This window comes from Indicator indicator, chromosome 32 (genome assembly GCF_027791375.1).
Source record: "Indicator indicator isolate 239-I01 chromosome 32, UM_Iind_1.1, whole genome shotgun sequence".
NCBI classification, from domain to species: domain Eukaryota; kingdom Metazoa; phylum Chordata; class Aves; order Piciformes; family Indicatoridae; genus Indicator; species Indicator indicator.
This window is the reverse complement of record NC_072041.1, coordinates 6531636-6545495: the sequence shown is the minus strand read 5'-3', so window position 1 is coordinate 6545495 and position 13860 is coordinate 6531636. Positions and strand designations below refer to the sequence as shown.

Genomic DNA, 13860 nt, shown 5'->3' with positions numbered 1-13860 from the left:
AACATAACCTGTGTGGAGCAGCTTTCTGCTGTGATCATAACCTGTGTGGAGCAGCTTTCTGCTCTGAACATAACCTGTGTGGAGCAGCTTTCTGCTCTGAACATAACCTGTGTGGAGCAGCTTTCTACTCTGAACATAACCTGTGTGGAGCAGCTTTCTGCTGTGAACATAACCTGTGTGGAGCAGCTTTCTACTCTGAACATAACCTGTGTGGAGCAGCTTTCTGCCGTGATCATAACCTGTGTGGAGCAGCTTTCTACTCTGAACATAACCTGTGTGGAGCAGCTTTCTACTCTGAACATAACCTGTGTGGAGCAGCTTTCTGCTCTGAACATAACCTGTGTGGAGCAGCTTTCTGTCCTGAACATAACCTGTGTGGAGCAGCTTTCTGCTGTGAACATAACCTGTGTGGAGCAGCTTTCTGCCCTGAACATAACCTGTGTGGAGCAGCTTTCTGCTCTGAACATAACCTGTGTGGAGCAGCTTTCTGCTGTGAACATAACCTGTGTGGAGCAGCTTTCTGCTGTGAACATAACCTGTGTGGAGCAGCTTTCTGCTCTCAACATAACCTGTGTGGAGCAGCTTTCTACTCTGAACATAACCTGTGTGGAGCAGCTTTCTGCTGTGAACATAACCTGTGTGGAGCAGCTTTCTGCTCTGAACATAACCTGTGTGGAGCAGCTTTCTGCTGTGATCATAACCTGTGTGGAGCAGCTTTCTACTCTGAACATAACCTGTGTGGAGCAGCTTTCTGCTCTGAACATAACCTGTGTGGAGCAGCTTTCTGCTCTGAACATAACCTGTGTGGAGCAGCTTTCTACTCTGAACATAACCTGTGTGGAGCAGCTTTCTGCTATGATCATAACCTGTGTGGAGCAGCTTTCTGCTCTGAACATAACCTGTGTGGAGCAGCTTTCTGCTGTGAACATAACCTGTGTGGAGCAGCTTTCTGCTGTGAACATAACCTGTGTGGAGCAGCTTTCTGCTCTGAACATAACCTGTGTGGAGTAGCTTTCTGCTCTGAACATAACCTGTGTGGAGCAGCTTTCTGCTCTGAACATAACCTGTGTGGAGCAGCTTTCTGCTCTGAACATAACCTGTGTGGAGCAGCTTTCTGCTGTGAACATAACCTGTGTGGAGCAGCTTTCTGCTGTGAACATAACCTGTGTGGAGCAGCTTTCTGCTGTGATCATAACCTGTGTGGAGCAGCTTTCTACTCTGAACATAACCTGTGTGGAGCAGCTTTCTGCTATGATCATAACCTGTGTGGAGCAGCTTTCTGACTCGTGGAGCAGCTCTGAACATAACCTGTGTGGAGCAGCTTTCTGCTCTGAACATAACCTGTGTGGAGCAGCTTTCTGCCCTGAACATAACCTGTGTGGAGCAGCTTTCTGCTCTGAACATAACCTGTGTGGAGCAGCTTTCTGCCCTGAACATAACCTGTGTGGAGCAGCTTTCTGCTCTGAACATAACCTGTGTGGAGCAGCTTTCTGCCCTGAACATAACCTGTGTGGAGCAGCTTTCTACTCTGAACATAACCTGTGTGGAGCAGCTTTCTGCTGTGAACATAACCTGTGTGGAGCAGCTTTCTGCTGTGAACATAACCTGTGTGGAGCAGCTTTCTGCTGTGAACATAACCTGTGTGGAGCAGCTTTCTGCTCTGAACATAACCTGTGTGGAGCAGCTTTCTGCTGTGAACATAACCTGTGTGGAGCAGCTTTCTACTCTGAACATAACCTGTGTGGAGCAGCTTTCTACTCTGAACATAACCTGTGTGGAGCAGCTTTCTGCTCTCAACATAACCTGTGTGGAGCAGCTTTCTGCTGTGAACATAACCTGTGTGGAGCAGCTTTCTGCTCTCAACATAACCTGTGTGGAGCAGCTTTCTGCTCTGAACATAACCTGTGTGGAGCAGCTTTCTGCTCTCAACATAACCTGTGTGGAGCAGCTTTCTGCTGTGAACATAACCTGTGTGGAGCAGCTTTCTGCTCTGAACATAACCTGTGTGGAGCAGCTTTCTACTCTGAACATAACCTGTGTGGAGCAGCTTTCTGCTCTGAACATAACCTGTGTGGAGCAGCTTTCTGCTCTGAACATAACCTGTGTGGAGCAGCTTTCTGCTCTGAACATAACCTGTGTGGAGCAGCTTTCTGCTCTCAACATAACCTGTGTGGAGCAGCTTTCTGCTGTGATCATAACCTGTGTGGAGCAGCTTTCTGCTCTGAACATAACCTGTGTGGAGCAGCTTTCTGCTCTGAACATAACCTGTGTGGAGCAGCTTTCTGCCCTGAACATAACCTGTGTGGAGCAGCTTTCTACTCTGAACATAGCCTGTGTGGAGCAGCTTTCTGCTCTGAACATAACCTGTGTGGAGCAGCTTTCTGCCCTGAACATAACCTGTGTGGAGCAGCTTTCTGCTGTGAACATAACCTGTGTGGAGCAGCTTTCTGCTCTGAACATAACCTGTGTGGAGCAGCTTTCTGCCCTGAACATAACCTGTGTGGAGCAGCTTTCTGCTCTGAACATAACCTGTGTGGAGCAGCTTTCTGCTGTGAACATAACCTGTGTGGAGCAGCTTTCTACTCTGAACATAGCCTGTGTGGAGCAGCTTTCTGCTCTGAACATAACCTGTGTGGAGCAGCTTTCTGCCCTGAACATAACCTGTGTGGAGCAGCTTTCTGCTCTGAACATAACCTGTGTGGAGCAGCTTTCTGCTCTGAACATAACCTGTGTGGAGCAGCTTTCTGCCCTGAACATAACCTGTGTGGAGCAGCTTTCTGCTCTGAACATAACCTGTGTGGAGCAGCTTTCTGCTCTGAACATAACCTGTGTGGAGCAGCTTTCTGCTCTGAACATAACCTGTGTGGAGCAGCTTTCTGCCCTGAACATAACCTGTGTGGAGCAGCTTTCTGCTGTGAACATAACCTGTGTGGAGCAGCTTTCTGCTCTGAACGTAACCTGTGTGGAGCAGCTTTCTGCTGTGAACATAACCTGTGTGGAGCAGCTTTCTGCCCTGAACGTAACCTGTGTGGAGCAGCTTTCTGCTGTGAACATAACCTGTGTGGAGCAGCTTTCTGCTCTGGACATACCCTTTGGTTATTTTGTTGTCTGGGATTTTTTTTTCCTGTTCCCCTTGATTTTTCCTCCCTGGTTTATCCCTGCACAAGTAAGAGTCAGAGTGAGCAGCTGGAGCATGATTCCATGTTGTGCCATCAGTAATCAAGCAGGGTTTGAGCCATGCTGCTTCACTCCAGGCTTTGGAAACTTGCTTCCCCTGAGAGCCAGCTCATTTCATCCCTCTGGCCTGAACTGCTTCTCCCACAGCACCACCACGTCCCTCTTGCTGCTTCTCCTTGGCTTGCTTTTTTCTCTCAGAGGTTCTGCTGAGGCTGGGCTGTTTCTTTGTTTCCTTTCACTGCCTGCCTGTCATTCATGAGAGGTTTTTGTGATTCTTCAGCATTCTGGGGGCTTTGAAAGGAGCACAGTTTAATAGTATAATGCAGCACATGCTGCCTGGCTTCTGCAGATGCCCAAGGGGAGAAGAACTGCAGCATTCCCAGGATTTTGTGAGCTTAAAGGTCTTTTCCAACCTAAATGATTCCGTGATTCTCTGATGGCTCAGCACTAATCCTTGGGCAGTCTCCTGGGGTTTTTTGACAAGCTGAAGCCCCTTGCTGTTGCATTTCTTCCTGGTGTTTTCCAGGGGGGAAAAGGGTGGCCAGGAGGGGAAACACAAGGCTTGAGCCAAAGCTTTGCCCTTCCTGGAGCAGCAGGGTGTCCAACTGCCCTTTGAACCACGGGGAGAGTGGTCAGGGGCATGGCAGAGGCAGCTGGCTCCCTGCCGAGGTGGGGTGGGACAGGCTGCAGCTCCACTCCCTGTGGGCACAGAGTTGGAGCCCGTGGGGCAGGATGAGACACCTGCTCCGGGCTGCCTGCAGCCAGCTGCTGCCCCTGGCAGCCAAGCTCTCTGCTCGGCAGCTCTCTGTGGCCACCTCACTCTATGCTCCGTGGTCCTCGCTCCTCCTGGCCGCCTCCAGCTCCCTCCCCGGTGTGTCCATGGGGCAGCACCCAGCCCTGGGGCACAGGACCCCTTACCGCTGGGGCTCGCAGTTCAACGTGCCCCCCAGTGCCCTCTCCGTGGCCCGGCCTGCAGGGGTCTGCTCCATGCTGAAGCTGCCAGTGGAGGGCTCCGCGGAGGGGCTGGATGCAGCTTTTATCGGCGTCCCCCTGGACACCGGCACGTCCAACCGGCCCGGAGCCAGGTAAGGGGCGGCCCGGGGCCGTGCTCTGGGCAGCCGGCAGGGCTCTGCTGCGGCGGCAGAGGGGCTGGCAGGACGGGGGTGGCACGGGGGGCTCTGCCTGGCAGCTTTTCCCGGCCGCGCTGCCTCCCCAGGTTCGGCCCTCGGCAGCTGCGGGCGGAGTCGGCGATGCTGAGGAGGTTCAACGGCAGCACCGGGGCGGCGCCCTTCGACTGCCTGCGGGTCGCTGACATCGGGGACGTGAACGTCAACCTCTACAACCTGCCTGACAGCTGCCGCCTCATCCGGGAGGCCTTCCAGAAGATCCTGGCCTCTGGCTGCGTGCCCCTCGCCTTGGGTAAGGACTCTGGCAGCTCCCTGCTGTGCCACTGCATCCTAAGGATCCTGGCAGCTCCCTGCTGTGCCACCACATCCTAAGGATCCTGGCAGCTCCCTGCTGTGCCACTACATCCTAAGGACCCTGGCAGCTCCCTGCTGTGCCACCACATCCTAAGGATCCTGGCAGCTCCCTGCTGTGCCACTGCATCCTAAGGATCCTGGCAGCTCCCTGCTGTGCCACTGCATCCTAAGGATCCTCCAGCTCCCTGCTGTGCCACTGCATCCTAAGGATCCTGGCAGCTCCCTGCTGTGCCACTGCATCCTAAGGATCCTGGCAGCTTCCTGCTGTGCCACCACATCCTAAGGATCCTCCAGCTCCCTGCTGTGCCACTGCATCCTAAGGATCCTGGCAGCTCCCTGCTGTGCCACCACATCCTAAGGATCCTGGCAGCTCCCTGCTGTGCCACCGCATCCTAAGGATCCTGGCAGCTCCCTGCTGTGCCACTGCATCCTAAGGATCCTGGCAGCTCCCTGCTGTGCCACCGCATCCTAAGGATCCTGGCAGCTCCCTGCTGTGCCACCGCATCCTAAGGATCCTGGCAGCTCCCTGCTGTGCCACTACATCCTAAGGATCCTGGCAGCTCCCTGCTGTGCCACCACATCCTAAGGATCCTCCAGCTCCCTGCTGTGCCACTACATCCTAAGGACCCTGGCAGCTCCCTGCTGTGCCACCACATCCTAAGGATCCTGGCAGCTCCCTGCTGTGCCACTGCATCCTAAGGATCCTGGCAGCTCCCTGCTGTGCCACCACATCCTAAGGATCCTGGCAGCTCCCTGCTGTGCCACCACATCCTAAGGACCCTGGCAGCTCCCTGCTATGCCACCACATCCTAAGGATCCTGGCAGCTCCCTGCTGTGCCACTGCATCCTAAGGATCCTCCAGCTCCCTGCTATGCCACCACATCCTAAGGATCCTGGCAGCTCCCTGCTGTGCCACTGCATCCTAAGGATCCTCCAGCTCCCTGCTGTGCCACTGCATCCTAAGGACCCTGGCAGCTCCCTGCTGTGCCACTGCATCCTAAGGATCCTGGCAGCTCCCTGCTGTGCCACCGCATCCTAAGGACCCTGGCAGCTCCCTGCTGTGCCACCACATCCTAAGGATCCTCCAGCTCCCTGCTGTGCCACTACATCCTAAGGACCCTGGCAGCTCCCTGCTGTGCCACCACATCCTAAGGATCCTGGCAGCTCCCTGCTGTGCCACCACATCCTAAGGATCCTCCAGCTCCCTGCTGTGCCACCGCATCCTAAGGATCCTCCAGCTCCCTGCTGTGCCACCGCATCCTAAGGATCCTGGCAGCTCCCTGCTGTGCCACCACATCCTAAGGATCCTCCAGCTCCCTGCTGTGCCACCGCATCCTAAGGATCCTCCAGCTCCCTGCTGTGCCACCGCATCCTAAGGACCCTGGCAGCTCCCTGCTGTGCCACCACATCCTAAGGATCCTGGCAGCTCCCTGCTGTGCCACCACATCCTAAGGACCCTGGCAGCTCCCTGCTGTGCCACCGCATCCTAAGGATCCTGGCAGCTCCCTGCTGTGCCACCACATCCTAAGGATCCTGGCAGCTCCCTGCTGTGCCACCGCATCCTAAGGACCCTGGCAGCTCCCTGCTGTGCCACTGCATCCTAAGGATCCTGGCAGCTCCCTGCTGTGCCACCGCATCCTAAGGACCCTGGCAGCTCCCTGCTGTGCCACCACATCCTAAGGATCCTGGCAGCTCCCTGCTGTGCCACCGCATCCTAAGGATCCTGGCAGCTCCCTGCTGTGCCACCGCATCCTAAGGATCCTCCAGCTCCCTGCTGTGCCACCACATCCTAAGGATCCTGGCAGCTCCCTGCTGTGCCACTGCATCCTAAGGATCCTGGCAGCTCCCTGCTGTGCCACTGCATCCTAAGGATCCTGGCAGCTCCCTGCTGTGCCACCACATCCTAAGGATCCTGGCAGCTCCCTGCTGTGCCACCGCATCCTAAGGATCCTGGCAGCTCCCTGCTGTGCCACCACATCCTAAGGATCCTGGCAGCTCCCTGCTGTGCCACTGCATCCTAAGGATCCTGGCAGCTCCCTGCTGTGCCACTGCATCCTAAGGATCCTGGCAGCTCCCTGCTGTGCCACCACGTCCTAAGGACCCTGGCAGCTCCCTGCTGTGCCACCACATCCTAAGGATCCTCCAGCTCCCTGCTGTGCCACCACATCCTAAGGATCCTGGCAGCTCCCTGCTGTGCCACCACATCCTAAGGATCCTCCAGCTCCCTGCTGTGCCACTGCATCCTAAGGATCCTGGCAGCTCCCTGCTGTGCCACCACATCCTAAGGACCCTGGCAGCTCCCTGCTGTGCCACCACATCCTAAGGATCCTGGCAGCTCCCTGCTGTGCCACTACATCCTAAGGACCCTGGCAGCTCCCTGCTGTGCCACTACATCCTAAGGACCCTGGCAGCTCCCTGCTGTGCCACCGCATCCTAAGGATCCTGGCAGCTCCCTGCTGTGCCACTGCATCCTAAGGATCCTGGCAGCTCCCTGCTGTGCCACCGCATCCTAAGGATCCTGGCAGCTCCCTGCTGTGCCACCACATCCTAAGGATCCTGGCAGCTCCCTGCTGTGCCACCACATCCTAAGGATCCTCCAGCTCCCTGCTGTGCCACCACATCCTAAGGATCCTGGCAGCTCCCTGCTGTGCCACCACATCCTAAGGATCCTCCAGCTCCCTGCTGTGCCACCGCATCCTAAGGATCCTGGCAGCTCCCTGCTGTGCCACCACATCCTAAGGATCCTCCAGCTCCCTGCTGTGCCACTGCATCCTAAGGATCCTGGCAGCTCCCTGCTGTGCCACCACATCCTAAGGATCCTGGCAGCTCCCTGCTGTGCCACTGCATCCTAAGGATCCTCCAGCTCCCTGCTGTGCCACTGCATCCTAAGGATCCTGGCAGCTCCCTGCTGTGCCACCACATCCTAAGGATCCTGGCAGCTCCCTGCTGTGCCACCACATCCTAAGGATCCTCCAGCTCCCTGCTGTGCCACCACATCCTAAGGATCCTGGCAGCTCCCTGCTGTGCCACTGCATCCTAAGGATCCTGGCAGCTCCCTGCTGTGCCACCGCATCCTAAGGATCCTGGCAGCTCCCTGCTGTGCCACTACATCCTAAGGATCCTGGCAGCTCCCTGCTGTGCCACCGCATCCTAAGGATCCTCCAGCTCCCTGCTGTGCCACCACATCCTAAGGATCCTGGCAGCTCCCTGCTGTGCCACTGCATCCTAAGGATCCTGGCAGCTCCCTGCTGTGCCACCACATCCTAAGGCCCCTGGCAGCTCCCTGCTCAGCCAAACTCCCTCCTCATCTTCCCTTCCTTCAGGCTTGAAGAGGCTGCCCAGGCATGCAGTTGAGGCCCCATTCCTGCAGGCATTCAAGGCCAGGCTCGACGTGGCCCTGGGCAGCCTGCTGTAGTTGGAGGTGTCCCTGCTGAGTGGGCAACGAGTGCTGAGCACCTCTTGCAGTGGTACATCCTCCTCCCTGTCCTCTTGCAGGTGGAGATCACACCATCACCTACCCCATCTTGCAGGCTGTGGCACGGAAGTAAGTTTCTGCCCCGAGATGATGTAGGAAGAGCTGGGCGAGGCTCCTGCTTTGCTGCCTGTGCGTGGGGTAGGCAGCGCCATCCCGCAGCGGGTGGGGACTAACAGGGCCCCATCCAGGCACGGTCCTGTGGGGCTGGTGCATGTGGACGCCCACACCGACACCGGAGACAGAGCCCTGGGGGAGGAGATCTACCACGGGAGCCCATTCCGGCGCTGCGTGGAGGAAGGGCTGCTGGACTGCGGCCGTGTGGTGCAGATCGGCATCCGCGGCTCCTCCTACGATCCCGACCCCTACCAGTACAGCCGGCGGCAGGTGAGCTCAGCCTGCCCCCACCCACACCCCCCGGCGCCTCCTCCCCTCCTTCAGCAGGGAAAAACTGTCACAGGGTCATGGAATCGTAGAGTCTCAGGTTGGAAGGGACCTCAAGGATCATCTGGTCCATGGAGTGATGGAATTGTTGGGGTTGGAAAAAGCCTCTGACATCAAACCATCAGCCCAACACCACTGTGGCTACCAAAACATGTCCCCAAGTGCCAGGGCCACACGTTTCTTGAAGGCTTCCAGAGATGGTGACTCCACCACCTGCCTGGGCAGCCTGTTCCAGTGCTTGACCAGTCTGTTCCAGTGCTTGATCAGCCTGTTCCAGTGCTTGATCAGCCTGTTCCAGTGCTTGACCAGTCTGTTCCAGTGCTTGATCAGCCTGTTCCAGTGCCTGACCAGTCTGTTCCAGTGCTTGACCAGCCTGTTCCAGTGCCTGACCAGCCTGTTCCAGTGCCTGACCAGCCTGTTCCAGTGCTTGACCAGCCTGTTCCAGTGCCTGACCAGTCTGTTCCAGTGCCTGACCAGCCTGTTCCAGTGCTTGATCAGCCTGTTCCAGTGCCTGACCACTCTTTGCAGCAAACAAATTGTTACTCACGTCCAACCTAAACCTTCCCTGGCACAATTTCAGGCCATTTCCTTTCCTTCTGTCCCCTCTAGGGAGAAGAGACCAACCCCCACCTGGCTCCAACCTCCTTTCAGGGAGCTGTAGAGATCAATGAGGTCTCCTCTCAGCCTCCTTTTCTCCTGGACACCCCCAGGTCCCTCAGCTGCTCCTCACCAGATCTGTTCTCCAGACCCTTCAGCTTCCTTACCCTTCTTGGGATGTACTCCAGCACCTCAATGTCCTTCCTCTTAGCTCACTTTTCCAGCCCATCCAGGTCTTCCTGCAGGGTGCCTTTACCATCTGAAGCACTCAGTTCCCCACTCAGTCTGGGGTCATGAGCAAACTTCATCAGGGCACACCTGATCCCATCAGCCATATCATTTATGAAGACATTAAACAGTGTTGGGCCCAATAGTGATGAAGAGGACATGGCCTCAAGTTGCCCCCGGGGAGGTTCAGGCTGGACATGAGGAACAATTTCTTCCCCCAGAGGGTTGCCAAGTTCTGGAACAGGCTGCCCAGGGCCAGTGGTGCAGTCCCCATGCCTGGATGGGTCTCAAAGCTGTGGAGATGTGGTGCTGAGGGCCATGGTTTAGTGGTGCCCTGGCAGTGCTGGGTGAAGGGTTGGACTGGATGACCTTAGTGTGGCCAGCAGGTCAAGGGAGGTGATTCTCCCTCTCTGCTCAGCTCTGGTGAGACCCCACCTGGAGTATTGCATCCAGTTCTGGAGCCTCTGTTACAAGAGGGATCTGGAGGTGCTGGAAGGTGTCCAGAGAAGGGCCATGAGGATGAGCAGAGGGCTGGAGCAGCTCTGCTATGAGGACAGACTGAGAGAGTTGGGGCTGTTCAGGCTGGAGAAGAGAAGGCTCTGAGGAGACCTTATTGTGGCCTTCCAGGATCTGAAGAGGGCTACAAGAAAGCTGGGGAGGGACTTTTTAGGCTATCAAGTAGTGACAGGACTGGGGGGAATGGAATGAAGCTGGAAGTGGGGAGATTCAGGCTGGATGTGAGGAAGAAGTTCTTGCCCATGAGAGTGGTGAGAGCCTGGAATGGGTTGTCCAGGGAGGTGGTTGAGGCTCCATCCCTGGAGGTGTTTGCAGCCAGGCTGGATGAGGCTCTGGCCAGCCAGGGGTGTCCCTGGCCATGGCAGGGGGGTTGGAACTGGCTGCTCCTTGTGGTCCCTTCCAACCCTGACTGATTCTAGGATTCTATGATTCTAAAGGCCTCTTCCAACCTAACTGATTCTGTGATTGTAAGCTGGGGGGACTCCACTTGTGACAGCTCCCATGTTTCTTCTCCACCTTGCCCTGCGCCAGAAGCTGCAGGACAAAGGCTCCTGCTGCACTGAGAGAAGCACAAGAGAGTGAGGATGAGTGGAGGCTGCTTCCAAGGTGCAGCTTGGCGCTGGGATGAGGACTTAACCCCCCAGGGCAGGGGCTGCTCCCATTTGCCTGCTTGTCTGTGCCCCCGCAGGGCTTCCGGGTGGTGCCAGCTGAGGAGTGCTGGGGGAAGTCCTTGGTGCCACTGATGGTGGAGGTGAGGAAGCAGCTGGGGGCCAAGCCAGTGTACATCAGCTTCGACATCGATGGGCTGGACCCTGCCTACGCCCCGGGCACCGGCACCCCGGAGGTCGCCGGCCTGACCCCCGGGCAGGTAACGCAGGCAGCCCCAGCTCAGAGCCTCACAGGGGCTGGAGGGGACCTCTGAGGGATTTCTGAGCCCCTACAGCGACATCAAACAGCCTCTGAGCAGCTTCATGGCCTCCTCTGGCCCTGCTCCAGCAGATCCCTGTCTGTGCTGTGCTGAGGACTCCAGAGCTGCCCCAGTGCTGCAGGGGGGAGCTCAGCAGAGGGGCAGAATCCCCTCCCTGCCCCTGCTGCTGGGCATCAGCCCAGGACAGGGTTGGCTTTAAAGGAGTTGGTGCCACCAGCCAAGGGAGCCAGGGAGCATCTGGTGGTGGGTCTGAGGAGATCAAGTGTTGACCCAGTGTGATTTGGCCTGCACAGGCTGGGGTTCCCCAGCTGCACAAGAGTAAAGCAGAGCCTCCACCATTCCCACTACTCCAGATCCCTTCCTTGATCCCAGATCGGGTCGGGTTGGTTTGGTTTGGTTGGGTTGGGTTGGGTTGGGTTGGTTTGGGTTAGGTTGGGTGGGTTGGGTTGGGTTGGGTTAGGTTGATTTGGCTTGGGTTGGTTTGGTTGGGTTGGGTTGGGTTGGTTTGGGTTGGGATGGGTTAGGTTGGTTTGGGTTGGGTTAGGTTAGTTTGGTTTGGTTTGGGTTGGTTTGGGTTGAGTTAGGTTGATTTGGTTTGGTTTAGGTTGGGATGGGTTAGGTTGGGTTGGGTTGGGTTGGTTTTGCTTGGTTTGGTTTGGTTGGGTTGGGTTGGGATGGGTTAGGTTGGGTTGGGTTGGGTTGGGTTGGTTTGGGTTGGGTTGGGTTGGGATGGGATGGGATGGGATGGGTTAGGTTGGTTTGGTTTGGTTGGTTTGGGTTGGGATGGGTTAGATTGGTTTGGTTTGGGTTGGGATGGGTTAGGTTGATTTGGTTTGGGTTGGGATGGGTTAGGTTGGTTTGGATTGGGTTGGGATGGGTTAGGTTGGTTTGGGTTGGGTTGGGTTGGGTTGGGTTGGTTTGGGTTGGGATGGGTTAGGTTGGTTTGGGTTAGGTTGGGTGGATTGGGTTGGGTTGGGATGGGTTGGGTTGGGTTAGGTTGGTTTGGTTTGGGTTGGGTTAGGTTGGTTTGGTTTGGTTTGGGTTGGGATGGGTTAGGTTGGTTTGGGTTGGGTTGGTTTTGCTTGGTTTGGTTTGGTTGGGTTGGGTTGGGTTGGGATGGGTTGGGTTGGGTTGGGTTGGTTTGGGTTGGTTTGAGTTGGGTTGGGTTGGGATGGGATGGGTTAGGTTGGTTTGGTTTGGTTGGTTTGGGTTGGGATGGGTTAGATTGGTTTGGGTTGGGTTGGGATGGGTTAGGTTGGTTTGGATTGGGTTGGGATGGGTTGGGTTGGGTTGGGATGGGTTAGGTTGGTTTGGATTGGGTTGGGATGGGTTAGATTGGTTTGGGTTGGGTTGGGATGGGTTAGGTTGATTTGGTTTGGGTTGGGATGGGTTAGGTTGGTTTGGATTGGGTTGGGATGGGTTAGGTTGGTTTGGGTTGGGTTGGGATGGGTTAGGTTGGTTTGGGTTGGGTTGGGATGGGTTAGGTTGGTTTGGATTGGGTTGGGACGGGTTAGGTTGGTTTGGATTGGGTTGGGATGGGTTAGGTTGGTTTGGGTTGGGTTGGGATGGGTTAGGTTGGTTTGGGTTGGGTTGGGATGGGTTAGGTTGGTTTGGATTGGGTTGGGATGGGTTAGGTTGATTTGGTTTGGGTTGGGATGGGTTAGGTTGATTTGGTTTGGGTTGATTTGGTTGGTTTGGGTTGGGATGGGTTAGGTTGGTTTGGGTTGGGTTGGGTTGGGTTAGGTTGGTTTGATTTGGTTTGGGCTGGGATGGGTTAGGTTGGTTTGGTTTGGGTTGGGTTGGGTTGGTTTTGCTTGGTTTGGTTTGTTTTGGTTTGGTTTGGTTTGGTTAGGTTGGGTTGGGTTGGGTTGGGTTGGGATGGGTTAGGTTGGGTTGGGTTGGGTTGGTTTTGCTTGGTTTGTTTTGTTTTGGTTTGGTTTGGTTTGGTTAGGTTGGGTTGGGTTGGGTTGGGTTGGGATGGGTTAGGTTGGGTTGAGTTGGGTTGGTTTGGGTTGGGTTGGTTTTGCTTGGTTTGGTTTGGTTTTTCCCAAGGCTTTGGAGATCATTCGTGGCTGCAAAGGGCTGAACATCGTGGGCTGTGACCTCGTGGAAGTCGCCCCCATGTACGACGTCTCCGGTGAGTCTGAAGGTGGTTGAGTGTCCAGTGTGCCAGCCTGGCAGAGCTGGTGACCCACCATGGTTGGCCCTCCATGGTTTTGTTCCCCCTTTTCCCCCTTTTCAGGGAACACAGCCCTGCTGGGGGCAAACCTGCTGTTCGAGATGCTCTGTGTGCTCCCCGGCGTGAGGACACTGTGAGGGCAGCTCCTGCCTGCCTCAGGGGACAGCTCTGACCTCAGCCCAGCCTTTCCCTGTCCTCTTCACTGAATGGGGACCTTGCAGTGAGGAATAAAGGACATTTTTTTTTTTTTTTTCTTCCTGCTGGAAAAGGTAATTTGAAGGGTGTGGGTAGCAGCTGGGTCTGAACAGCTCCTTGAGCTGGTGTCTGGAGGTTGTCTGGGAAAGGCAGAACCAGAGAATCACAGACCTGGTTTGGGTGGTAAAGACCTTAAAGAACACTGAGTCCAACCATTCTCTGACTCTGCCAAGGCTGGGGCTAGACCATGGCCCTCAGCACCACATCTCTGGGGCTTTGAAACCCTTCTGGGGATGGGGATTCAGCCACCTCCCTGGGCAGCCTGCTCCAGTCTTTGAGAACCCTTTCAAGGGAAGAAGTTTCTTTTAATGTCCAACCTAAGCCTCCCCTGGGGCAACTTGAGGATAGTTCCTCTGGTCCTGTCCACTTGTCCTTTGGCAGAAGAGACCAACCCCCACCTGGCTCCAACCTCCTTTCAGGGAGTTGTAGAGAGCCAGAAGGTCTCCCCTCAGCCTCCTTTTCTCCAGGCTGAACACCCCCAGCTCCCTCAGCTGCTCCTCCCCAGCCCTGTTCTCCAGACCCTTCCCCAGCTCCATTGCCCTTCTCTGGACCTGCTCCAACCCCTCAATGTTCTTCTTGGAGT

At 56.0% G+C, this 13860-nt stretch overlaps 1 protein-coding gene across 1 annotated transcript; it reads left to right on the top strand.

The window, feature by feature from the left end:
- The first annotated feature begins 3909 nt into the window (after nt 1-3909).
- Nucleotides 3910-13159, top strand: AGMAT (agmatinase). Its single transcript, XM_054394850.1, has 7 exons — nt 3910-4262; nt 4394-4596; nt 8154-8202; nt 8322-8517; nt 10604-10783; nt 12896-12980; nt 13086-13159. Exons 1-7 carry the CDS (start codon nt 3910-3912, stop codon nt 13157-13159), a joined length of 1140 nt encoding a protein of 379 aa, XP_054250825.1.
- The last annotated feature ends 701 nt before the right edge of the window (nt 13160-13860 follow it).

Bases quoted from the DNA above. Each gene is read 5' to 3' on its own strand.
- AGMAT (XM_054394850.1), top strand. From the start codon at position 3,910: ATGAGACACCTGCTCCGGGCTGCCTGCAGCCAGCTGCTGCCCCTGGCA. The intron at 4,597-8,153 runs GTAAGGACTCTG...GTCCTCTTGCAG, and splicing joins CTGCGTGCCCCTCGCCTTGG to GTGGAGATCACACCATCACC. The intron at 12,981-13,085 runs GTGAGTCTGAAG...CCCCCTTTTCAG, and splicing joins CCCCATGTACGACGTCTCCG to GGAACACAGCCCTGCTGGGG.